At 43.2% G+C, this 24,613-nt stretch overlaps 1 protein-coding gene across 1 annotated transcript in view; it reads left to right on the top strand.

Annotated features, from left to right (window-relative positions):
• npc1 (Niemann-Pick disease, type C1) overlaps positions 1-24,023 on the top strand; it is a 32,909-nt gene extending 8,886 nt beyond the window's left edge. Inside the window, exons 8-26 of the mRNA XM_080779289.1 lie at positions 1,062-1,426; positions 3,102-3,328; positions 4,086-4,186; positions 5,041-5,143; positions 5,900-6,089; positions 6,913-7,095; positions 7,947-8,061; positions 8,834-8,961; positions 9,691-9,825; positions 10,573-10,662; positions 11,885-12,075; positions 13,842-13,957; positions 14,868-14,997; positions 16,216-16,401; positions 18,645-18,876; positions 19,540-19,653; positions 19,957-20,119; positions 21,090-21,927; positions 22,361-24,023. Of these exons, the coding sequence (XP_080635415.1) occupies positions 1,062-1,426; positions 3,102-3,328; positions 4,086-4,186; positions 5,041-5,143; positions 5,900-6,089; positions 6,913-7,095; positions 7,947-8,061; positions 8,834-8,961; positions 9,691-9,825; positions 10,573-10,662; positions 11,885-12,075; positions 13,842-13,957; positions 14,868-14,997; positions 16,216-16,401; positions 18,645-18,876; positions 19,540-19,653; positions 19,957-20,119; positions 21,090-21,172 (2,852 nt within the window). The 3' untranslated portion in view covers positions 21,173-21,927; positions 22,361-24,023. The remainder of the gene's footprint in view (positions 1-1,061; positions 1,427-3,101; positions 3,329-4,085; positions 4,187-5,040; positions 5,144-5,899; positions 6,090-6,912; positions 7,096-7,946; positions 8,062-8,833; positions 8,962-9,690; positions 9,826-10,572; positions 10,663-11,884; positions 12,076-13,841; positions 13,958-14,867; positions 14,998-16,215; positions 16,402-18,644; positions 18,877-19,539; positions 19,654-19,956; positions 20,120-21,089; positions 21,928-22,360) is intronic.
• The last annotated feature ends 590 nt before the right edge of the window (positions 24,024-24,613 follow it).

The raw sequence follows: 24,613 nt of genomic DNA, 5'->3' as shown, positions 1-24,613 counted from the left end.
TATAACGAGTTGGCACATGATGAGCTGGGTCAGGCAATCTGGGAACCCATCGGACAAAAAAACCCGAAAAAACGGCACCCTCTGCTGTTTGTAGCGCAGCACAGAATCTGTTCTTGAGAGATTAGGTCAAATGTGACTAGACTGGAACTGACCTATGCTTTCTATGGCCAGGAGAAACTAGACGCAGCTGCAGGACATGAGACTAATTAATTAGAGCGACAGAGAGGAGTGTGTGTGTGTGTGTGTACTGTGTACGTGTGTGCGTAAATTTAACAAGGCTGCAGACGATCCGCAGAGAGAGAGAGAAACGTTAGTGCTACTGTATGCCGAAATTGAAGTGGACACGAGCCCAGACTTTTATTTTTTCTTCCTGGAAATAAAAACGTCAGTTTCCAAGGCTAAAAGTGACAAACCAGAGAAAACTAAACAAAAGACATATAAGGCCTACTCATCTATTGGCAGTGGGTAGGGAATAAGGATTCAGTTGCCTAGTCTTCGCCAGGTTTTCCCCCGTTCAAAAACACTCCCAACACAGTTGGGACCAAGGCAGCTTGGTCTGTTCAGACCCATTCTAGGGAACATAACATTGAGAAAAAATAAAAATGATTTTATTTATTTTTTACTTAAAAAAAATAAAAAATAATCTTTCAACTCTCTTTCAAAAAAAATTGAACAAATCTATGTTCGCCTGTGCTGAACTATTGCTACTGCCATTTAGCTATGTATGAGTTTTAACCCATTTTAGGCGGGGACCCATTTTGGTGTTAGCATTATGTTATGCTTTAGCTATTTAAAAATAGCAGATCTACAAGCTCATAGCGCGCCACCGAGTGGCACGCTACGAGCTTGTAGGTCTGCTATTTTTGAAAAATCGTAAAAATGCGGCACAAATCTTTGAATAGGTATATATTCATATCAGAGCGAACGACAGGCCTAAATGGTTTAAAAGGCAAAGAAATTAGATAGTATCTCAGTTGGCCTTTCACTTTCAGCACCCCTTTCCGATCCGAACGTATAATCCCCCCGGTGTTTCTTTCTCCCCCTTATTATCCGCTGTATAGACGCGACGTGCTGCGAGACGCTCGGCGAGCGCTTCGAGAACGCCCTGCGGCTGGGCTTCACCGCCTGGGGCTCCTACTGCGTGCGGCAGCCCCTGGTGGTCGTGCTGTCCACGCTGGTGCTGGCGGCGGCCGCGTCCTCGGGCCTGGCCTACATGCGCATCATCACGGACCCCGTGGAGCTCTGGTCGGCGCCCGACAGCCGCGCGCGCCAGGAGAAGGACTTCTTCGACGGCCACTTTGCGCCCTTCTTCCGCACGGAGCAGCTCATCGTCACCACCACGCTCAACGGCACGTTCACCTTCGAGCCCCAGCAGGGTGCCGACGTGCCCTTCGGCGCCATCCTGGGCAAGGACGTCCTGCACCAGGTGAGTAACTAAAGTAACCCATTCTGACCTGAGATCAGATTCTAAAAAATGTCTATTACATCCTGACAGTTTCATTATTAACCCGTTCTGACCTGAGATCAGATTTAAAAATAAAAAACGGCACCCTCTGCTGTTTGTAGCGCAGCACAGAATCTGTTCTTGAGAGATTACGTCCAACGTGACTAGACTGGAACTGACCTATGCTTTCTATGGCCAGGAGAAACTAGACGCAGCTGCAGGACATGAGACTAATTAATTAGAGCGACAGAGAGGAGTGTGTGTGTACGTGTGTGTGTGTGTGTGTGTGTGTGTGTGTGCGTCAATTTAACAAGGCTGCAGACGATCCGCAGAGAGAGAGAGAAACGTTAGTGCTACTGTATGCCGAAATTGAAGAGGACACGAGCCCAGACTTTTATTTTTTCTTCCTGGAAATAAAAACGTCAGTTTCCAAGGCTAAAAGTGAAAAACCAGAGAAAACTAAACAAAAGACATATAAGGCCTACTCATCTATTGGCAGTGAGTAATGAATAAGGATTCAGTTGCCTAGTCTTCGCCAGGTTTTCCCATGTTTTGGTGTTTAAAGCATTATGTTATACTTACTGAAAATGTGGTGCAAATCTTTGAATGCATGTTCTTTCAGAGCAAATGTTCGGACAAAATCATGACAAACACAATATTTTGGGCCGAACAAATAATTACCAAGAAAAACTACAAAATAAAAAGTCTTGTACCGTGCCCTTTTTTTCTTCTTTAAAATGTTGTTTGTTTGTTTGTCTTTAAATAAATACTTTTTCAAACGTCTACTCTATGGGGGAAAAAAATGCATGGGGAAATTCTCTTCTGGGTCCCTCGTCGTTCTGAAAGGGGGGGGGGAGGTCTTCGACGCTCTATACGCAAAATGACGCATCTCTCTGTTGCTCATCATTGGGGGTTTCTTTCTTCCTACCGGACGACTATAGTTCGGTTTGCGGAGCGGTCTTGATATTGGAAAGGTCGCTAGTTCGTATCCCCGGACTGGCACGTTAAAATGACCACCGCTGAAGTGCCCTTGGACAAGGCATTGAACCCCTACCATGAAATGTTCTATGAGCAGGGCCTGGCTGTAAACAAGTTCTTGAGCTTAGTCCAGTTACCCTGCAGGGTAAACATAGTACCTTTCCTTTCCTTAGTCCAGTTACCCTGGGTAAACATAGTACCTTTCCTTTCCTTAGTTCAGTTACCCTGAGTAAACATAGTACCTTTCCTTTCCTTAGTCCAGTTACCCTGGGTAAACATAGCACCTTTCCTTTCCTTAGTCCAGTTACCCTGGGTAAACATAGCACCTTTCCTTTCCTTAGTCCAGTTACCCTGGGTAAACATAGTACCTTTCCTTTCCTTAGTCCAGTTACCCTGGGTAAACATAGTACCTTTCCTTTCCTTAGTCCAGTTACCCTGGGTAAACATAGTACCTTTCCTTTCCTTAGTCCAGTTACCCTGGGTAAACATAGTACCTTTCCTTTCCCTAGTCCAGTTACCCTGGGTAAACATAGCACCTTTCCTTTCCTTAGTCCAGTTACCCTGGGTAAACATAGCACCTTTCCTTTCCTTAGTCCAGTTACCCTGGGTAAACATAGTACCTTTCCTTTCCCTAGTCCAGTTACCCTGGGTAAACGTAGTACCTTTCCTTTCCTTTCAGGTGCTGGACTTGCAGCTGTACATCGAGGCCCTCGTGGCCGAGTACGACGGGGTCAACGTGACCCTTTCGGACATCTGTCTGGCTCCTCTGGCGCCGTACAACGACAACTGCACCATCCTCAGCGTCCTCAACTACTTCCAGAACAGCCACGCACAGCTGGACCGCATCAACGGGGACGAGTTCATGACCTACGCCGACATGCACACTCACTTCCTCTACTGTGTCAGGTACTGGGGGAGTGTGTGTGTGTGTGTGTGTGTGTTTGTTGTTTTTGGATTAAACTTAAAGTTTCATCCTCTGGTTTAAATTACCGTCAGATTTGTGAGAGGTTTAGAGCAGTGTTGATTTTGTCGACTAAAACTATTTCCTTTTTTTTTTCTTTTCGTTGACTACCTTTTCTCACTGACGAAAACCAAATGGAAACTAATTGTCTAGAATTGTCTAAAAGTCTAAGCTATGATGACTAAATCTATGACCAAATATATAATATTGACAATGTTGTCAACAAATAAAAAAACGAGACCAAAATGTTAGGAAGGGACAAGAGACCCAGTACAAGTCATTTTACACTTGGTTGCATGCAGAAAATAGCAGATCTACAAGCTCTACAACGCGTCGCGACACGTTGTGAGCTTGTAGATCGGCTATTTTCAGCAAGTGTAAAATCAGCCATTACGACGGCACCAAGGCTTGACAAAATACATTTTAGCCTAGTTTTAGTCGACTAAATCTACAAACACTAAAACATTCCAGGTGACTAAAATGTGACTAAAACTAAATGAAAACGGAGCCTATCATTCATGCTTCCTCATTTCCGTTGGCTCCTCTGTTGTCACACACGGAGATATCGAGAGAGAACATGTAGCGATGGAGAGTTTGGTTCCTCGGAGAAGGATGAGCTGCACTCGTGACTGATTCGTATACAGTAATGATTCTATTCTCGACCATACCCGTCATGGCCTCTTTGTCTCTTCTTCCTTTCAGTTCTCCAGCGTCCCTCGATGACATGACTGTCCTCCATGACCCATGCATGGGCACCTTTGGAGGCCCCGTGTTCCCCTGGCTGGCTTTGGGGGGCTACGACGGTGAGTCACAACACAAATTGGATAAGGAAATGTTAACCGAAGATGTGCTACAACAAGAACGCACTCTCGAAATTCCAATAGTTTTTTTTTTGTAATCTTTATTCCAAGTTTAAATGTTACTGTTCACACAAGAGCAGTTTTGGTCGTCGGCCCTGTATTGGATATCTTTAATTCATGAATACTTTGACACTAGTGGTGACACAAAAGCCACACTTCAACAGTGACTTTGTGTAAATGAAATGTTAGCGTTTAATAACATAGGCATACAACTGGTTAACAGCGAGAATGAGCTTTTCTTTCCTTTACGGAACAGAGAAGGACTTGTAGGGAGAGAGGAGTGGAAATGGTGAAACATAAACATATACTGTATGTGCTTGACATTTCACTGTGTCATTGGAGCGCTGGAAAAAGTTTAAGCAAGCTCAACTTTTTTCGTAGCGCATCACACCCTTCACGCATGCCCACACCCACCCAGCCAATGAAACGTACCATAGTTACGTCATCAAAAACACACAATGCCTGATTGGCCGAGTGACGCCACAGACATACGCAGCCGAAAACGGTACTTGCGCACTCTGCTCGCGCGAGTAAATATTGGCATCGCTAGTGCTTTTATGGGATTCGTCATGGTTTGTATATGCAGTACATTGGCTGAAATAACCCATTTAAAGGGGCCCGAAAATATCATGATACTGTACTGTATCACGTGGTCTCAGTGAAAACGGTGTGTCAAGTTTGGGTCACGTGTATATCCCTCTTCGAATACCTTTAGTTTCCATTATGGCTTCTGTTGTTCGGTGTTTATTACATGGCCTGACTGTGTCGTCACTTCTCTCGTTCCTCCTCCTCCTCAGGCACTCACTACAACAACGCCACGGCTCTGGTGATCACGCTCCCCGTCAACAACTACAAAGACGACGAAGTCAAGCTGGGCAAAGCTCGGGCGTGGGAGAAAGAGTGAGTCGTCGCAATCGGGGCTCATCGCCATGTGGTGGACATTTTTGTCAATTTAATCTTTTTTTTGTATGCCACAGACATACCAAACACATAAAAAGTGGTTGGCCTACTTGGGACCATAACAGACTCTGAGAGGGTACAAATGGAAGTGGAGTGTACAAATGGAACTCTCAGAGTTAAGGGGGTCCTTAAACATTTTAGAACCACTTGTACTAGTTGGACTCATAATGTGCCATAGTGTCTGCAGTAAATCATACAGTCATACAGTACATCTTCTGAGTCTTGACATTATCTCAGATTCAAAACAGGTGGTTACGCAGGGCTGTTGAGTGATACTGTATCTAACGAGCACTTCCAAACTCAAGCACTTAGAAATCATCGCCTGCAAGTAATTTCTAGACAGAAAGTAGCTCATAACATGTCTACGGCGGTTTATAATGAAACAAACACTTGGTTTGCAGATAGAAAGAGGATGATTCAAGCTTTTCGTATAATACAGCTGCAATCAGATAAGACTTTTCTGTTTGGATGAATGGGCTGCCAATGGGAAGTTGCACCTAGTTACCACCCTGCCATTAACTTAATGGCAAGATGGCCGTGGTCTGCATGATATGGTCAATTCCCTATCGGGGCAGTGTTGATTTTCGTCGACTAAAACTAAGACGAAAAATGTGCTGCCAAAAACAACACTGTAATCATTCTTTTCACATGACTGTTTTTTTTTTACCGTGTGGATGATGTGTGTGTGCATTTCAGATTCATCCGTTACATGAAGAGCTACAACAACCCCAACCTGACGATAGCGTTCAACTCCGAGCGGAGCATCATGGACGAGATCGACCGGGAGAGCGACAGCGACATCGGCACCATCGTGGTCAGCTACGTCATCATGTTCGTCTACATCTCCCTGGCCCTCGGCCACATCCACAGCCTCCGGCGACTGATGGTGAGACTATAGTCTCCGCGTGCCAGTTGTGTTGTTCAGTTCAGTGTGTCGTCGCGTTAACGTCCCATGATCCTAACCAGTGTGTCATACATAGTGTTACCATCCATCCTAACCAGTTTGTCATTTCATTAATTTTTTTTATTTATTTATTTGACAGGGACAAAGCTCATTAATCAACATGTCAGTTTTCACATCAATGTAAATGGGCCAGAGTTAGCCGAAGCTAAATTTCATCTGTAGTCCCTTATATCCCATAGAGTGTCTCAGTCCCGCGGCTCCGCCCCATTTCAGAAGTACCAGGGTCTGGAGTCCCCCAGGGGTCTATGCTAGCCCCCCCCCCCCTCCTTTTCCCCCCTCTACACTGAGTGCCCTTACCCCTTATCCCTAAACTTATTTGCCTTTTCTTTTTTTTTCTTTTTCTTTACTATTTTGAAAAACATTTTTGAATTGTTAAAATGGACAATCTACAAGCTCACAACGTGTCGATGTAGATCGGCTGGTTGAACTATTAAAAAAATAAGTTTAGGGATAAGGGGTTTAGCATGGACTACAACAGAGCCCTGTAAATCTCTCCGATGAAGATCGATCTACAAACATGATACTTAGAATAGGGACGCTAGGCCCGGGTCCGCGTGTTTGAATCACATTTGAAGGTTGATTCATTGAAACGCCACTCTTGGTCACCTACGAACACAACACATAAATGTTCAGCGATGTGGAGTGAAACCGGCCTGACACGCCTGGCGAGTTCTTGGAACTGGTTAGTTTAGAACTGGTTTAGCAGACGACTGATTCATTGGGCTTTGTGTGCCCAATCCTATAGGTGGACTCTAAGATCTCCCTGGGGATAGCGGGCATCCTGATCGTGCTGAGCTCCGTGGCCTGCTCCCTGGGCATCTTCAGCTACGCCGGCGTCCCCCTCACCCTCATCGTCATCGAGGTCATCCCCTTCCTGGTGCTGGCCGTGGGCGTGGACAACATTTTCATCATCGTGCAGACATACCAGGCAAGGTTCCGAAATGCACCAAAAACCCTTTTTTGTGGTGTTATGTGTGAACGTGACAATTGTAGGGCAAAATCAAATGTGACCGTTTCGGACCAAGCCTAAGTTATTGATTTCATTTTTAAATGTATTTTTTTTATTTTTATGTCATGCGAAAGCAGGGAATCATTAGCCTGGTTAATAAGCCAGACCGAATCAGCCGGCGGATTACGATCTGGAGAGGCTCAATTGTACGCCCATTTCCTACACCAGGGAACTGGTGTGGCCAATCGGGACACGGTATGCAATATGGGTGGGCTTTGATACAGTGACATTCAATGCTTGAGACCTTTGACTGACAGTAGCTCTGACCAATTGCGTCAAAGAGAAAATGTTTGAACCCACCCCCCCCCCCGGGAAACAAGATCCATACACGGCATCTCCAGACTCAAATACCACACGACAGTGTGATTTGAGTCTGGCTTATTAGCCAGGCTAGGGAATCATAGCTTCAAATTGACATATTGGCTGTTCAGTTTGACCCACCAGTTTTGGAGATATGACTTATAGAGTAATGTCTAGCAGAAACGGCCCTGAAAGGTTTCACTCCTGTGGATTTTACACCTAGCTTCATGTTTATTTATTTCATATTTGCATGTCGATCTCGGCTCTGATATTTATTTCAGACATGCTGTAGTATTGTGAAGAGTCTGCCTGTGCTATTAACTCATTTTGGATTTTAAAAAAAGAAAAGTTTTTTTCTCCTCTCCTGAACAGTTAGTCTTGCCACCGTGACTGTCTGTATCTGTATCGGAAAGAGTCACAAATGTTGTGCTCTTGTGTGTGTGTGCGTGTGTGTGTGCGTTTGCGTGCAGAGGGACGAGCGAATGCACCAGGAGGAACTGCACGACCAGATCGGTCGTATCCTAGGAGACGTGGCCCCCAGCATGTTCCTGTCCTCGCTGTCTGAGACGGTGGCCTTCTTCCTCGGTAGTAACGCACACTTTATTACACCACTGTTGATTTTGACAGCAAATTTAGATAGTTCTTTTGAAGAAACTTCCATTTGGTTTTTTGTCAACGTTTTAATTACCTGAAATGTTTTAGTGTTAGTTTAGTACACACATACTTTTTCATTTAGTTTGGCTAGCAAACATCCAGTTCCTCTCTGGTGCTGGACTAAGGTAAGTACAGTGAAGAGAAGTGAGTCCGCACACAGGTTTGCTCCAAAGGTGTTTGCTTTTTATTCAAAACGCCATAAATAAGACACAACGTTTCGGCCGTGAACGGCCTTCATCAGGTGAAGGTTTAGCCAAACTAAATATCATAAGATTTCTATTAGACAACTAAATCTACAGTTGTTTTCGTTGACTTAAATGTTGTTTTGGCGGGGTTCCTTGATGTTGTCGTAAATGACTGATTTTACACTTTGGTTACATGCTGAAAATAGCCGATCTACAAGCTAAACAACGTGTCGCAGTGCGGCATGTTGTGAGCTTGTAGATCGGCTATTTTCAGAATGCAACCTAGCATAAAAGTGGATCTCTTATATCCACTAGTCCCCACCCTAACATTTTCTTTGTTGACGCAATTCTCAATATATAGTCATGGTTTTTATTTTGTTTTTATTAGTCGGTGAAAAAAGGCAGTCGCCGAACATCTTTCGTCTTAGTTTTAGTCAACACTGCACTACCCCCCCCCCCCCCCCCCCCCCCCCAGTTAATAATGATGCTAACGAGTCCGCTGGACGTCTGTCTGTCAGGAGCCCTGTCCGACATGCCGGCGGTGAGGACGTTCTCTCTGTTTGCCGGCCTGGCCGTCTTCATCGACTTCCTGATGCAGATCAGCTGCTTCGTCAGCCTGCTGGGCCTGGACGCCCGCAGGCAGGAGGTGAGAGAGGGGGGAAGACGTTGCTGGTGTTTAACTGGTGGTATCTATCAACCAGTGTTGGCTTTTTAGTTATATAGTTTTTTAGTTATATAGTCTCTTGAATAGTTTTCATTTAGTTTCAGTCACATTTTAGTCCCCCCGTAATGTTTTTGTGTTGGTCTAGTTCTAGTCGACTAAATATATCATACGATTTTATTCGACTAAAATCTAGAGTTGGTTTTAGTCGACCAAAATGTAATGATTTGATGTCTCCCCGCCTGGAACCAGACTAGTGAAAATAGCAGATCTGTTATTTTCACTACTACTTATACATTGGTTTTTTTATTTATGGAATATTTTAGATTTTCTGTTGATTTTCTTCATGAAATTACTGTAAAGATTTATTTTTACTTAATAATAATAATAATAATAATCCAAATCAAAATGTAGAAAATAAAAAATACAGCCACTCATAAAAACTGGTCCACGACCCAACTTTGGGCACCAGTGGACTACCAACTTCTAAGTGCTCAGATCGGGGAAAAAAACAAGTTCTACTTAATCCAGCATTACATGCTACTGTATATGGAACCATTGTTTCCATGAAAACAAATAAGTCTTTGTGATTATATACAATTGTTCAATATAGCATCATTTTAAGGGCTGTAAGTGAGCTATAGATTTTTTCCCACCAGCTCTATATAAAATATTGTTTGTTGAGAGTGTATTGTTGTGTGTGTGTGTGTGTAGGGGAATCGCCTGGACATCATTTGCTGCGTGAAGCTTCCAGAAGGTCAGGAAGTGAAGACTGAGGGCTTCCTCTTCCGCTTCTTCAAGAAGATCTACGCCCCCTTCATCCTCAAGGAGTGGGTGAGACCCATCGTGGTAAGTAATCCAATGATTGCTTTTTGTTACTGAACTGAACTGTCTTTGGGTGCCTTGTAGTTTCACTGAGAACTACAACTCCCATGAGTTATCATTCAAGTGTTTTGACATAGGTGTGATCAATCATCCAATCAAGTGAGGAACATATATTCTGTCCTATGTCACTTTTTGATTATGCCTGAAGAAGGTCAGTAGACCAAAAGCTTGCTAAATGAATACATTGATTGTGCGCAGATCTGAGTGTGCAGAGCTTTACTTCATTTTTTTCTCATGTTCCCTTTGTGGCTCCAGCACCTCTCTTAAGTCTTTTCAGCGGATGAGCGGTGGTTCTTTTTCCATTTTTGTTACTGAAGAACAAAAATGATGGACAGCTCTCCCACACGCCTTCTATGTCTTCTGGTCCGAGTACCAAATCTCGGACTGCACATTTCTCTCTCAAACCGTTTTGTGGTTTGACCTGAGGACGATTCCACAAAATGTCTTCTAAAATCATGACCGTTGTCTGAAAACCCCTTGTTTCTATGTCTGTGGTGCTCAACCTTTTCTGGGGGTCAGAATTATCTTTATTTGGCCGCGGACCCCCATCTGAGAATATGTAGTTCCAGGGACCCCACCCCCCCGAAGCAAAGATTTTAGTTAAAAACGTTCCCTCTGAAAGAATATATATTCAAAGATTGGTTCCCGTCCAAGAATGTGTTGCCATGTCGAGATTTCACAGTTTCTATAACCTCTCCTCCCTTTCTGCAGGTAGCGGTGTTCGTGGGCATGCTCTCCTTCAGCATCGCCGTGGTGAATAAAGTAGAGATCGGACTGGATCAGAAACTCTCCATGCCGGACGTAAGTCTCTGCGCAGTTCTTCTTCTTTTTTTATATATATATATTTTTTATTTATCCTACGATTTTGTAACCCATTTTTCACCCCTGTGTCAATCATCTAATGTGATCCTGGGCTCTACACACCCTCCACCAACCTAGTCCCCATATATGGGGGACAAGGAGAGAACAACGGACTTAACTCATGCTTCCTTCATGCCTGAGTGTCCAAGTTGCTCCTTTACACCTGACAGGGGGGGGGGTTTCCCTGGTTGGACGTATAGCACGTGGAAGGAACACGTTCATTCCAACCAGTTCCTTTCCCCTCCATCAGGCGCCCTGGCTGGCCAGGGGGAGGCAGTTTAGTGACCAGGATTACTGCATGTTTTTTGTGAGGGTATACCTACCCTGTGCAGTTCTTGGTCCAGATTGTGTCCTCGTACGTCGTGTACATGAGAAGTCTTGTCGTGTTGGATGTGGATGCTTTCAACATTGTGCCGCTGCAAACGGAAAAAACAATTAAATCCATTTAGAGTTAAAAATCTTTGAGGTTTGTAGAGTTCATTAAGCGTTGTCTTCCAAGTTGAAGAACCTGAGTCGATGTGAGAAGAACGCGTGTTGGGTTTTAGCTCATTGTTAAAACAACCTTTTGGTTATCGGCTCTTAATCGCAGAAGATCAATCTCTTTACTTTATTTAACTAATTTATTACTTATTACTAGTAGTTAAAAGTTGCAGACAATCACACAATATCTTTTTTATTAACACGTACATACACACCCTTCTGGATTCCCATATTCCCCTATGCACCCTTTACTATAAGAATTTGAGTGTGAATTAAATACTGTACACTTTATGCATTATGTTATGCTTTAGCTATTGAAAAATAGCAGACCTTCAAGCTCATAGCGCACGCTATGAGCTTGAAGGTCTGCTATTTTTGAAAAATTGAAGAACCACTGACATAGAAACATAGCTTTTTCAGAAAACTGTCAGGATGTAGAAGGATCTCAGGTCAGAATGGGTTAATAATAGTTTGATTGAACTTTTTCACAGTCCTATTCGTGCCGTTTGTCAAATGGGAGTCAAACCGCTCGGTTCCTATACGCATATTTCAGATCTCATTTTCACATCTGCGGTGTTCTGTGCAATGAGAACTTTCTGTTCCTTTTTGCCTCATTTAGAACTCCCACTCCTTTCACTACTTATACATAACCTTCCTCTCTCTCTCTGTTCTTTGCCTATAGGACTCCTACGTACTGCGGTACTTTGAGAACCTGACCACGTACCTCCACACGGGCCCTCCGGTGTACTTCGTGGTGGACGGGGGGGTCAACTACACCAGCCTGGAGGGTCAGAACAGCCTGTGTGGAGGGGTGGGCTGCAACAACGACTCCCTGGTCCAGCAGGTGTACTACTCCTCGCTCATCAGCAACTAGTAAGAAAACTAGTACCGACCGGTTACTGTCCCGACGGGACAATTTGTCCGTTTCTACAAAATGTCTTCTACATCCTGACAGTTTTCTGTAAAAGCCTATGTTTCTATGTCAGTCGTTCTTCGTTTTTTCAAAAATAGCAGACCTACAAGCTCGTAGCGCGCCACTCGGTGGCGCGCTATGAGCTTGTAGATCTGCTATTTTTCAATAGCTAAAGCATAGCATAATGCTAACACCAAAAGGGGTTAATTTACAATACCTAGTGAGGGGTTTTCAGGTATTTACAAGCTCAACAACGACTCCTTAGTCCAGCAGGTCTACTACTCCTCGCTCATCAGCAACTAGTAAGAAAACTACCGACTAGTACCGACCGTTTCTGACGGACAATTTGTTGCGAGACGAAATGAGCTTGTGCCGCGCAAGATCAGTCTTAGGATACTAAACGAGTAGAATCTGCGGATTGACTAGTTTCACTGTCTTCGCGTTGTACGACAAAATTTGTAAGTAGGGCGTAAGAGTCAGAATCGGCTTTATTGTCACGTCAAGTGGGTGAAATTAGTTTTTGTGCATAGTTCCCATCGTGGTTTTTTCTCTCCAAGAAAACAAAGAAAGGGAAGAAGAGGGGGGTGGGTTAAGGAGATCAAGGCAGGAAATGTAAAAGGTCTCATCAGATAGCATTTGATACAGACTTATAGCATGTTATGTAGACAGCACTATGATTGCATTGTATGTAGTCATAGTACATATGTATAGCATAGTAGTACAATTTACAATTTAGGCATTTAGCAGACGCTCTTAATCCAGAGCGACTTACATTAAGCAAATATGTATAGTGTATGTAAGTAGTATGTATATGTATACATGTATAGTTTATATGTATAGTTTCATTATATAGATATTCCACCGTTACTAGTTTCATGACAAATGCTTTTTACGTGATGTATTCATGCTTTATTTTGTTCTTGCTTAATGTAAGTCGCTCTGGATTAAGAGCGTCTGCTAAATGCCTAAATTGTAAATTGTCTCAGATATTTAGAAGCTTGTTTCACAAACGCCACACTCGTAGGGTCTCTTAAGGGCCTCACACACAGTCTGCGAACGCCGTGCGTCAAAACAGCCGCCTCCGTTATTTTCAATGAACCTATCGCACACCGGCGGCGTCCGACGGCCGTTCACGCCTCGCCTGACGCTCCGACACGCCACCGTTCTATTTTCCAGGCGTTGCCACGTGGCAACGCCTGTGTCGCGTCGCTGCGCACCCGGTGTGTGTCAGGCTTTAGCTTATTTACAAACGGCACAGCCGCAGGGTCTCTCTTCATCTACAATACCTAGTGAGGGGGTTTTCAGGTATTTACAAGCTCGTTGCACAAAACGGCACAACCATAGGGGGGTTTCTCTCTTAGCGTATTTACAGGCTGTGTACAGCCGTACAACCAAGGGGTCTCTTTTTTTTCCACCAAGAAATGTACACATGGTACTTTTACCGGTATACCAGTAAGACGCCCTGAGGGCGAGAAGCGACCTGGCCGCGCGCACGCACGCATCAGTGTCGTGATCTCCATATATGGAGAGGACCATATATGGTGGCGTGAAGTGTCAGGAGGCGTGACCATAATGTGGTCGCGTGATATAGCCTCTGTTGGAGGGGAGCGACACAGACGCCCCTTTTTACTAACACCTACTGTGTCCTTTCACAACGGTAGATGCAGGTTTTCACAGTAAATGCGACCTAGGAATAGTTTTTATTTGTTGTGTGTTTTGCTCGCAGCACTACCATCGCCTACCCCCCCTCCTCGTGGCTGGATGACTACTTTGACTGGGTGAAGCCCCAGTCGTCCTGCTGTCGATACTTCAACTCCACAGGGACCTTCTGCAACGCCTCGGGTAATCCATTAACCCATTCTGACCTGAGATCAGATTCTAAAAAAATGTGTTCTACATCCCGACACGTTTTCTGAAAAAGCTATGTTTCTATGTCAGTCGTTCTTCGATTTTTCAAAAATAGCAGACCTACAAGCTCGTAGCGCGCCACTCGGTGGCGAGCTTGTAGATGTGCTATTTTTCAATAGCTAAAGCATGACATAGTGCCTGCTACATTCCATATGCTCTTCTCCTCTTTTGAACCCAGTTAGACCGGGAGGTCGATTCCACGTCAAACGTCTTCCAAATCCTGAGAGTTTTCTGAAAAACGTTATCGGTGGTTCTCAAACTTTTTTCATGTCGAGGACCCCCAAAATTAATATATATATTTGGCCGCGCCGACCCACATCTGAATATGTTGTTGCAACCACCCGCCCAGAAGCAAATGTATGAGTTCGCTGTGGAAGAATATATATTCAAAGATTTGCGCCACATTTTCACAATTTTGTGAAAAGCTCATATATAAAAGCTCAGATCTATCATCTACAAGATATGAGCTTGTAGATCTGCTATCTTTCAACAAATAAAGTATAAAATAATGGTTAAAAGTGTCATTCTCCGACGACTCCATGGATACACGGTATGTCACCCACGTGTGTGTGTGTGTGTGTGTGTGTGTGTGTGTGTGTGTGAAAAACAAGAGGAAGTTTTTTTTGAGCAATAAAATAGCCAAGTAGCACATGATGACATTTGTGCTCTTTAGTTGAAATTGGATTCCTATTATTAAACTTTCCTTTTGTGATTTTTCTTTTTTTTCTTTTTTGTGGAAGGAAGTAGTAGTGATGGTTACTGTATATTTAGCATGTCACGTGAAGTGTTCGCCCCACATGTCTTATTGCTATTGGTCTGGTCTGAACATGCTGTGTTTTCCCAGTGGTGGATCCGTCGTGTCTTCACTGTCGACCCATGACTGCCAGTGGCAAACAGAGGCCTGAAGGGGAAGACTTCTTGCGGTTCCTGCCCATGTTTCTGTCCGACAACCCCAACATCAACTGTGGGAAAGGGTAATTTAATTTGTGTTTAAAATAATTGTTTTGTTGTGTTTTGAATGTTCTTTGGTTGTCTTGATTTGGAGTTTGTGTTTTTAGTTTTTTGTAGTTGTCACACTTTTTTTATTTCTCAATTTACTTCTATATTTGTAAAAAACAAAAAATTAATAAACAGAACATTAAAAAAATATATAATAATAAATAATTGTGTAGTTAGTTAGTTCAATTATTAGTCTCTTTTCTTCTTTTTGAGCGGTGCCTCTGTGTGTGTCCCTATGTAAGTCTGTATGTCTTGTCTAAGCACGGCCAGCTGCAACACGGGTAACTCTGTCATTTCTCGAACCGTTTCGGATGCGGGGCGGCTCGCAGGAACTCGGGCCTTGCCCACTTTCTTAGTCCAAAGTACAGTACAGAGCACTGTACACTACAATACAGCACAGTACAGTAACTATAACAATAAATGTATAGTTTCACCGCTCACTTCACACGGGTGTGATCTTTTTTTTTTTATCTAGTAGGGCTGCAAAAGTTAACCACTATTATTTATTTTTTTCAAAAATAGCAGACCTTTTTCAAAAATAGCAGACCTACAAGCTCGTAGCGCCACTCTGTGGCGCACTATGAGCTTGTAGATCTGCTATTTTTGAAAAATGTCTGCTATTTTTGAAAAAAACGACTGACATGGAAACAGTTTTTTCAGAAAACTGTCAGGATGTGTAGAAGACATTTTTTAAATCTGATCTCAGGTCAGAATGGGTTAAACCAAGAGAGGGACATGACACTCATGACGGTATCACTTCTGATTCCCGTCGTACCATTACATTACGCTGCTTCCTTCTCACTTCGCCTTTGTTTGACCACTTAAAACCCATTTTGGGCGGGATCCCCTTTTGGTGTTTTATGTTATAATGTAGCTATTGAAAAATAGCAGATCTACATGTGGTGCAAAGCTTTGAATATATATATATATATATATATACTCTTTCAAAGCGAACGTTTTTAACTCAAATCTTTGCTTCTGGGAGGTGGTCCCTTTCAGATGGGGGAGAGGGGGTCAGCGGCCAATTTCATATATTTTTGGGGGTCCTTGACATGAAATATTGAGCACCACTGATATAGAAACATGAGGTTTTTCAGAAAAAAAAGACATAAAAAAAAAAAAAAAAAAAAAAAATTCAGGCCTAAATGGGTTAAAAAAGAATGTCTGCTTGTGTGCTCCCTCCCCTCCCATAGAGGCCACGCTGCCTACAGCTCAGCGGTGCAGCTGGGTCCAAATTCCACGGGCGTGGGGGCCACCTACTTCATGACCTACCACACCATCCTGCAGAACTCCTCCGACTTCATCAACGCCCTGAAGATGGCCCGCCTTCTGGCGGACAACATAACGCAGGCCGTGGGCCACAGGGTCTTCCCTTACAGGTATATAAACCTTATTGGAATCGGACCAAACAAATGGCTTCAATCACAAAAGCTCGAGTAGAATAGCCTGGAACTCACCTATGCTGTTGCACAGGCAGGATCCGCCGGGAGAAACTGTGCGCAGCTGCTGCACATGAGACTAATTAATTAGAGCGACAGAGAGAGAGAGAGGAGTCTCTGTGTGTGCGTCAATTTAACAAAGGTGCAGACGATCAGAAATCAGCAGAGAGTGATGGACGTTTGCGCTACTCTATTGAAGTTGACTTGGACCCAGACCTTTTTTTTCTCTCCCTGGAAATAAAAACGTCTGGGTTTAGAATGACCCCCAAGCGTGTTTGAAAAGTGGAAAAATCCCTTTAATTTGTATGGTATTATTATGACCGGTTGAGTTTGTTTTGAACTCAAAGTTCAAGGGGACTATACAACTGTGCCATCGATAACATCGTTCACAACAACGTTTTATAGCCCATATAGGCTAGCAAATGTTTGACCTCAAATGGCTCCATGCATTCACTTCATACTTCTAATCCAATGTATCCTAGATTTGAGAAAGTCTGCATAGTGCGTACAGTACAGTACAGCAACACTAACTGATGAATGGGGGAGCAGGGTGTTGGGAGCAAAGCGTAAAGAAAAGTGTGCCATGAATATAAATGAACTTAATGTATCAGGATGGAATAGGATAACGAGGCACTACAGTATAGAGCACAGCCAGATGAGTAGAGGCAAAGGTTCCAGATAAACATCCTTGTCAAGTAGATCTTGGTTTAGATTTGCTCTTTTATAACCAACAGTATAATGAACTTGGTCTGCCGTTAGGCTCATGGTTATTCTTAATAAGTGTAACCCTTGTTTAGGTCGTCCTGCTAGCAAGTTTGCTTTAAGCCATTTCTACCTGAGGAACGCACGCATCTGTCGCCTTAGCTTTTAACCGTCATTTTAAACGTTAGCTGTTGGAAAAATAGCAGATCTACAAGCTCAAGCTTGATCTGAAAAGTCGTGAAAATGCGGTGCAAATCTTTGAATATATATTCTTTCACAGCAAACGTTTTTAACTAAAATCTTTGCCTCTCAAGGGTCCCTGAAACAACGCATTTTCAGATGGGGGGTTGGCGGCCAATTACATATAAGTTTTGGGGTCCTTGAAATCGGTACATGAAATCGATCGATCCCTCGGGCACATCGTTTGTACGACAGACAAACTCAGACATGTTCATGGCATGCTCTACGGGCAGCAGAAGTGAAAACGCATTTGGAAGGGTGCTCTTTAGAGGCCCTTCTACATGCTATTTCAATTTTGGGTATGATTGCTCCAACATTGGAGCCAATCCAAGGGAGCTTTGAGAAGGAAAGGAAATGGTGGTCACGTGATGATTTAGGCCATGTTATCTGCTGGTGTTGATCCACTGACAGTCAAAACTCAACAATGGTTTCAACACAGCCATCTTTTTAGAGTACATTGTGCTTCAGTATGTTGACAAGCTTCATGGAGTTGCTAATTTTCCTTTCCAGCTCGATTTGGCACCTGCCCACAGAGCCAAAACTACTAGTAACTGGTATACTGACCATGGTATTACTGTGCTTAACTGACCCGCCAACTGGCCTGACCTGAACCCCATAGAGAATCTAGGTTGTATTGTCAAGACTAAGAGGAAGGTGTGAGACATGAGACTGAACAATACAAATTAATTTACGCCTGTTATCAAAGCAAACCTGGGCTTCCATAACACCTCAACAGTGCCACAGGCTGATCACCTCCATGCCACGCCACATTGATGAAATGATTTGTTCAAAAGTAGCCCAGACCAAGTATTAACTATATACTTTTCAGATGGTCGACATTTCTCGTTTAAAAAGAAAACGCGAAACTTGTTTTTAGTGGTCTCGTAAAATATTCTAATTCATAATCGTCAAGATGAAAACAACAAGAGGTTTTAAATACTTCACTTGTTTTGTTTATTTCAACCAAGCATCATGTTTAGAGAAAGTAAAGATGAGTGTTCTTTTTTTCATTTTCTGCTTTCTTTCTTTATTTTTGACAGGGGACGGGGGCATTCGAACAAGTGGCTCCTAAGGCCTTAAAAGAAAAAAGCTAAATTGTATTTCCTGCTTTCCCGGGACCCAATGAAACGAGCTCTGTGAACGTTCTATGCAACAAGTCTCTTCATTGGGCAGTGGGGGGCACTCCTTAGGCTTTCTAATCCATCCCTCTGCTCTTCCTCCTCTCCCCTCCAACAACACAGCGTGTTCTACGTCTTCTACGAGCAGTACCTGACCATCGTCTACGACACGGCCTTCAACCTGAGCATGTCGCTGGCGGCCGTCTTCGTGGTGACGGCGGTGCTGCTGGGCTTCGAGCTGTGGTCGGCCGTGATGGTCAGCGTCACTATCGCCATGATCCTGATCAACATGTTCGGGGTGATGTGGCTGTGGGGCATCAGCCTCAACGCCGTGTCCCTGGTCAACCTCGTCATGGTAAAAAGGGCTCAATTTAGGTCCTTTTTTTTAAAGCCATTCTGACCTGAGATCAGATTCTAAAAAATGTCTTCTACATCCTGACAGTTTTCTGAAAAAGCTCTATGTCTATGTCAGTCGTTGTTGGATTTTTCAAAAATAGCAGACCTACAAGCTCGTAGCGCGCCACTCGGTGGCGCGCTATGAGCTGCTATTTTTCAATAGCTAAAGCATGACTTGTTGCTATAACACCAAAAGGGGTTCCCGCCCAGAGTGGGTTAAAGCTGCTACAAGCAATTTTTTTGTTTGCTACATTTTGTTTTTAATTATTAACTATTAAAAAAAAAAAACCTTCCCCAAGATAGAATTTTGTTTTTAATTAATGAAAATGTTAGCTATGTTTTTTCTTCTTCAGTAATTTCATGAAGAAAACAACGAAAATGCTATGAAATTCCATAAATTGTAGTGAAAGTTGTGAAAATAGCCGATCTACAAGCTCACAAGTTACAACGCATTGCACCGCGCTGTGAGCTTGTAGATCAGCTATTTTCACTACTTGTTCAACTTTTGGGTCAACGGTTCAACGTCTGGTCTGCCAGTGGAACGTCCAGCATATGAGGCAGCAGATCCGTTTTGTTGTTTTGGCTTTCCGCGTGACCTTTTTTTGTGTTTTTCTTTTTGCAGAGCGTTGGCATCTCTGTGGAGTTCTGCAGTCACATCATGCGGGCGTTCTCCGTCAGCATGAAGAGCACCAGGGTGGAGCGAGCCGAGGAGGCACTGGCTCACATGGGCAGCTCGGTAAGTGTCGTCGATAAGACTCACTTAGGGCCCGATTCATATACTCCTATTTTTACCGCTGTTTCGGCGCTGTAGTGCCGAAATGATTTCGGCTCTTCAGACATTTTCAGTAGCACCGAAGAGACGACTTTAGGACGGTCCCTAAAGTCCCTAGTTTGATTTGGGCGACTGTGAAGATGAAACGGAAGTAAGGAGGAGGCTTCACTTCCGCTTTATCGCTGGGTCGAATTTAATTTGCATGCATGAAGGCAAGTGAGGAAGCCTTTTTGAGCCTCGTGTGATATCTCTTTTTTTTATTTCCAGGTTTTCAGCGGGATCACCTTGACCAAGTTCGGCGGCATCCTGATTCTGGCCCTGTCCAAGTCGCAGATCTTCCAGATCTTCTACTTCCGCATGTACCTGGCCATAGTGCTGCTGGGGGCCACGCACGGACTCATCTTCCTACCGGTGCTGCTCAGCTATATAGGTCAGAACCACAACTTAAACCCGTTTAGCCCTGAGACGATTCTACAAAATGACTTTATGAAAGTTTTCTAAAAAACTTTGTCAGTGGTGCTCAACAATTTCATGTCAAGGACCCCCAGAATGATCTGTATTTGACCCCCAGAAGCAAATATTTGAGTTAAAAACGTATTCAATGATTTGCACCACATTTTTCACGATTTTTCAAAAATAGCAGACCTACAAGCTCGTAGCGTGGCACTTGGGGCAGCGCTATGAGCTTGTAGATCGGCTATTTTTAAATAGCTAAAGTATAAAGCATAATGCTTAAAACACCAAAAGAGGTTCCCGCCTAGAATGGGTTAAACCCATTTAGACCCGAGAACATATTCTACAAATGTCTTCTAAATCAGTGGTGCTCAAACATTTTCATGTCAAGGACCCCAAAAATGATATGTATTTGGCCGCTGACCCCCATCTACAATCTATCTACAATCTCGTAAAAAGCTTGTAGATGTGCTATTTTTCAACAGCTAAAGTTTAAAGTAATGGCTAAAGTGATTAAAAGCTATAAAGTGACACAGACACGTCCTCAGGTCTAAATACACAAATACAGTATACACTTTTTTCTATGCTAGCGACCCCTTCCTTTTATCCAGTTGAAAATAGCTGATCTTCTCGTAGATGAGCTATGTTTTCTTATTTAAATTGAATGTTTGACTGTTATGACATGACCAGCATAGGGACTCTTGGATTCAGGCGTTTAATATATGTGCTTGCACAGTACACCAAAAAGAATCGTGTATAAATTACCATAGACATGTGTAACCCCACCCACCTGAGCGTGAAGTAAGAGCAAATATTTTAGGAATGCACTTTTATCGCTTTAGTCAAATAAAACTAAGCTAGTACCTTGGCACACGATTTCAAAATCTCCACAGGGTGCGTTGAATTGAAATGTGTGCGACTGAAGGCTGTTGTGAATCACTCCGCAGGTCCCTCCGTGAACAAGGCCAAGGTGTCGGCGGCCAACAAACGCTACGCGGGGACGGAACGGGAGCGCCTCCTCAACTACTAGCGGAGAGAGAGAGCCGCTTCAAAACGTCGGAACGATTGAACTAACAATGCACTGGCAAAAAGACCGCGTGGGAGTTGAGCTTTGAGCAGTTTCTGTGATTACTGACGACGCACTCATCATCGCCACTAACCACAACTATGCACGGATGTACCGTTGACTCAGGAAACCACTTGGGAGTTAAGAGAACCAGAGGCCTTGTCCTAAGCTTAGAATTGGTGTACGGTGTATATCCCCCCCCCCCATCTGTAGCCACGCCACCAACCATCACCCTCCTATAGGTCTATGGTCAGTTCAGACCATTTCTATCTTTGGCAGGAGTGTGTCACCTAAACTCGCCATGGAAGTGGAATGAGATGGTGTGGAAGTAGGAGAGACGCTGCCCTCCACACTAGACTTTCAGTCAACAATATTATGCTAGTCGCAATTTTTCTTGCAGGATTCTTAAAAGGGTAACCGTTAACTGATGTTTTTTTAATATATATATATATATATATATATATATATATATATATATATATATATATATACTGTATATAACTTACGTATATGTAAACTGGACAAAATAGAATGTGTGTAAAGGAAAATTATGTTCATGAAATGGTTTACTAATGTGGCACTTTTGTAGAACAATTTGACACGGTGGATCCATTTTTGAGAGTATCACTGTATATGCTAATTTAACTTGTACTAATGATGACAGTACTAATTACGATAACGATGGGTAATAATAATAATAATAATAATGGTTACTAATGGTGGATAACTTGCTTAAAGGGACACTTCACCCTTTTTGCAAAAAAATATATGTTAATGACGTTTAGAAGCTTTAGATCACTTTCCTGGGGGTCTTTATGTGTGTAATATGTGGTTTTAGATATTTTAGATTGTAGCAGTGAGCCTGTTGTCTCTGATGTCATGGACACTGGTCTCACTACCTTCCTGGACTACAATTCCCATAATTCTTTGGTGCACTGCTCCTCCTTGTGGATAGGGGGGAGAGCTGTCCTACTGAGACAACAGTAGTCCAGGAAGGAAGTGAGCCCAGTGTCCATGACATCAGAGACAACAGGCTCACTGCTACAATCTAAAATATCTAAAACCACAAATTACACACATAAAGACCCCCAGGAAAGTGTTCTAAAGCTTCTAAACGTCATTAACATATATTTTTTTGCAAAAAGGGTGAAGTGTCCCTTTAAGTTACTGAAACGACCCTGTCACATTTTAGACCGCGGTGGGCGGGTGAGTTTGCCACAGAACTCTAAATGGAGGGCTAATGTTCAAACATTTACCGCTACAACGTGAAACGCATTGTAGAATGTTAGCCGGGCTAACTGTGTAATCCTACAACTTGTAATACCTCTTTAAGAAAGCTTTATTCAAGCTGAAAACATTTTGTCATTAAATGGCGTGAAGCCCATACAACGGAGAAAGTGTTTGAGACATTCCTCGCAAAGGAATGTGTCGCGTCACGAGGCACAAAGAGAGCGACCGTCTTCCTCCGAGCAGAGCGTCAAGCTTTAGAGTACATACATGCACGCCTTCACTTGTCCGTCAGTCAACCGTAGACATGGAAAGGTAAGATGCTCTGGGGGCGACTGCTCTCAAAGTAAGGGCAAGCGCCCGTGTTGGTGCCAAGGAACGTAATGAAAGGGATGTGAGTCACGTGACTGGACTCCATATATGTCCATGGGCGCACCGCCGCCCTCTGTGCGAGTCGCTGAGTCGTCACGCCAATGAATTGCAGCTGGCGAATGAGGCGTTGTACCTTTCTATGTCTGCGGTGGCGACGCCCGGCCCTCGTGCCGCCTGAAATTGTGACTGTTGTGTTGGATAAGATCGTTAGTTTTCACAATGGTGTTTTATATAGATTTGAAAGGGGTGATATGTTTTGCTGGAGGAGGACGTAATACTAGTGTGAGTGTGAGTGTGAGTGTGAGTGTGAGTGTGTGTGTGTGTGTGTGTGTGCCAAGGAGCATTAGTAGCATTCCTTCATTATAGCTGCAATCCGTAACTTATTTTTAAATGGTTATAGGTATAACTTTCAAGAAAGTATGGAGGTATCCCTACTCTAACATTGAGACCCTGGTGTTGAGGAGTAATGCCTGAAGCACATGAGTGCGATATCTTCCCTATAGCCAAACGTTTGGGATTCTTTCTTTGAACAGTAGACCATGCATTTCGATATTTAGACAGATTGCAGCTTTAATTATGTATACTTGAAGGACCGCTTTTCAACGTATCGTCATATACAGGTAATTGGTGCTCACTAATGTTGACATGATACAAAATGCCACATTTTCCTACTCTGTGGGCATTTCTCAAACCCGACCACCAGTGACAGAAAGCCTGCCGTTTCTATTGGCTTGGATTCCCCATCGACGATGTCACTGGTGGACGGGTTTCTGAACGGCCCCACAGCCCTCCTATGAGACACAGAAAATAATTGTGAAACATTAATGACGACCAATTATATGAAGGTAGGTTGAAAAGTGGTGAAGTGGTCCTTTAACATTGGTTGTCTCGTTTTGCTTTTTTTTTCTTTCTATTTTGCTTCTTTTTTTTCATCAATGTTGGGCCTGGTACTGGGCATTTGGAAATCGATACATAATGAATGACTTATGCTTGTTGACAATGCAGTGCATCGTTGCGGGTGAATCATAACATTTGTCCAGAAACACACACTTTTTACACAAAGGAGAGAAACGAGCTAGGAGGCCATGTTTCTTTAGGTTTTAATGATGTGTATGATTTACCTAGCCTTGTACTAGGTGTTGTGGTTTTAAAGGTACACCACTTTAAATGTCATGTTTTTCTTATTTTGTTTTTGGAATATAATATATCACCAATACTAATGCATCCATATTTGTTCTTTTTATATCAAGTACTCGCATGTGTTTGTAATTAAGTAAATGTTTAGCAGAACTTACTAAGGTATTGACGTCAAAATATAGGCTACTTATGGCCTACTTCAACTTGTGGCCAACTTTGTCACATTTGACTTGCCCAGTTATACTCGAATATGGCATGGTGAGTTTATAAGGCTCACAGCGATAAATAATTGTAGTTGCACAGTTCTAAGTGCAGATTGCATAATCACCGTGGAAACTAAATGCATATTGTCGACTACGCCGTACCTTTGGTAAAATGGAGAGGTCTGGTATATGCCCTCAAATATTTCAAAAGATGAAGAGGCCTTTTAGTGTGTGTGTGTGTGTGTGTGTGTGTGTGTGTGTGAGACTGTGGAGCCAGGATGGGACTACACAGCCACCAGAAGACGCACAAATAGGAGAAGATGGTCGTCATCGGACACTATGGACAACCTTCAAGCAAGTGTGTGAGTACAGCACCTTTTTAAAAGTTCATTTTCCTCCCAAATCTAATTCATATATTCTCAATTCGTTGTGCATAAAGTATTTAAAACCTTTTTTTGTTTTAATC

Source organism: Protomyctophum bolini (genome assembly GCF_963924005.1).
Source record: "Protomyctophum bolini genome assembly, chromosome: 12".
Lineage (NCBI taxonomy): Eukaryota > Metazoa > Chordata > Actinopteri > Myctophiformes > Myctophidae > Protomyctophum > Protomyctophum bolini.
This window is presented reverse-complemented; position numbering and strand designations above follow the sequence as displayed.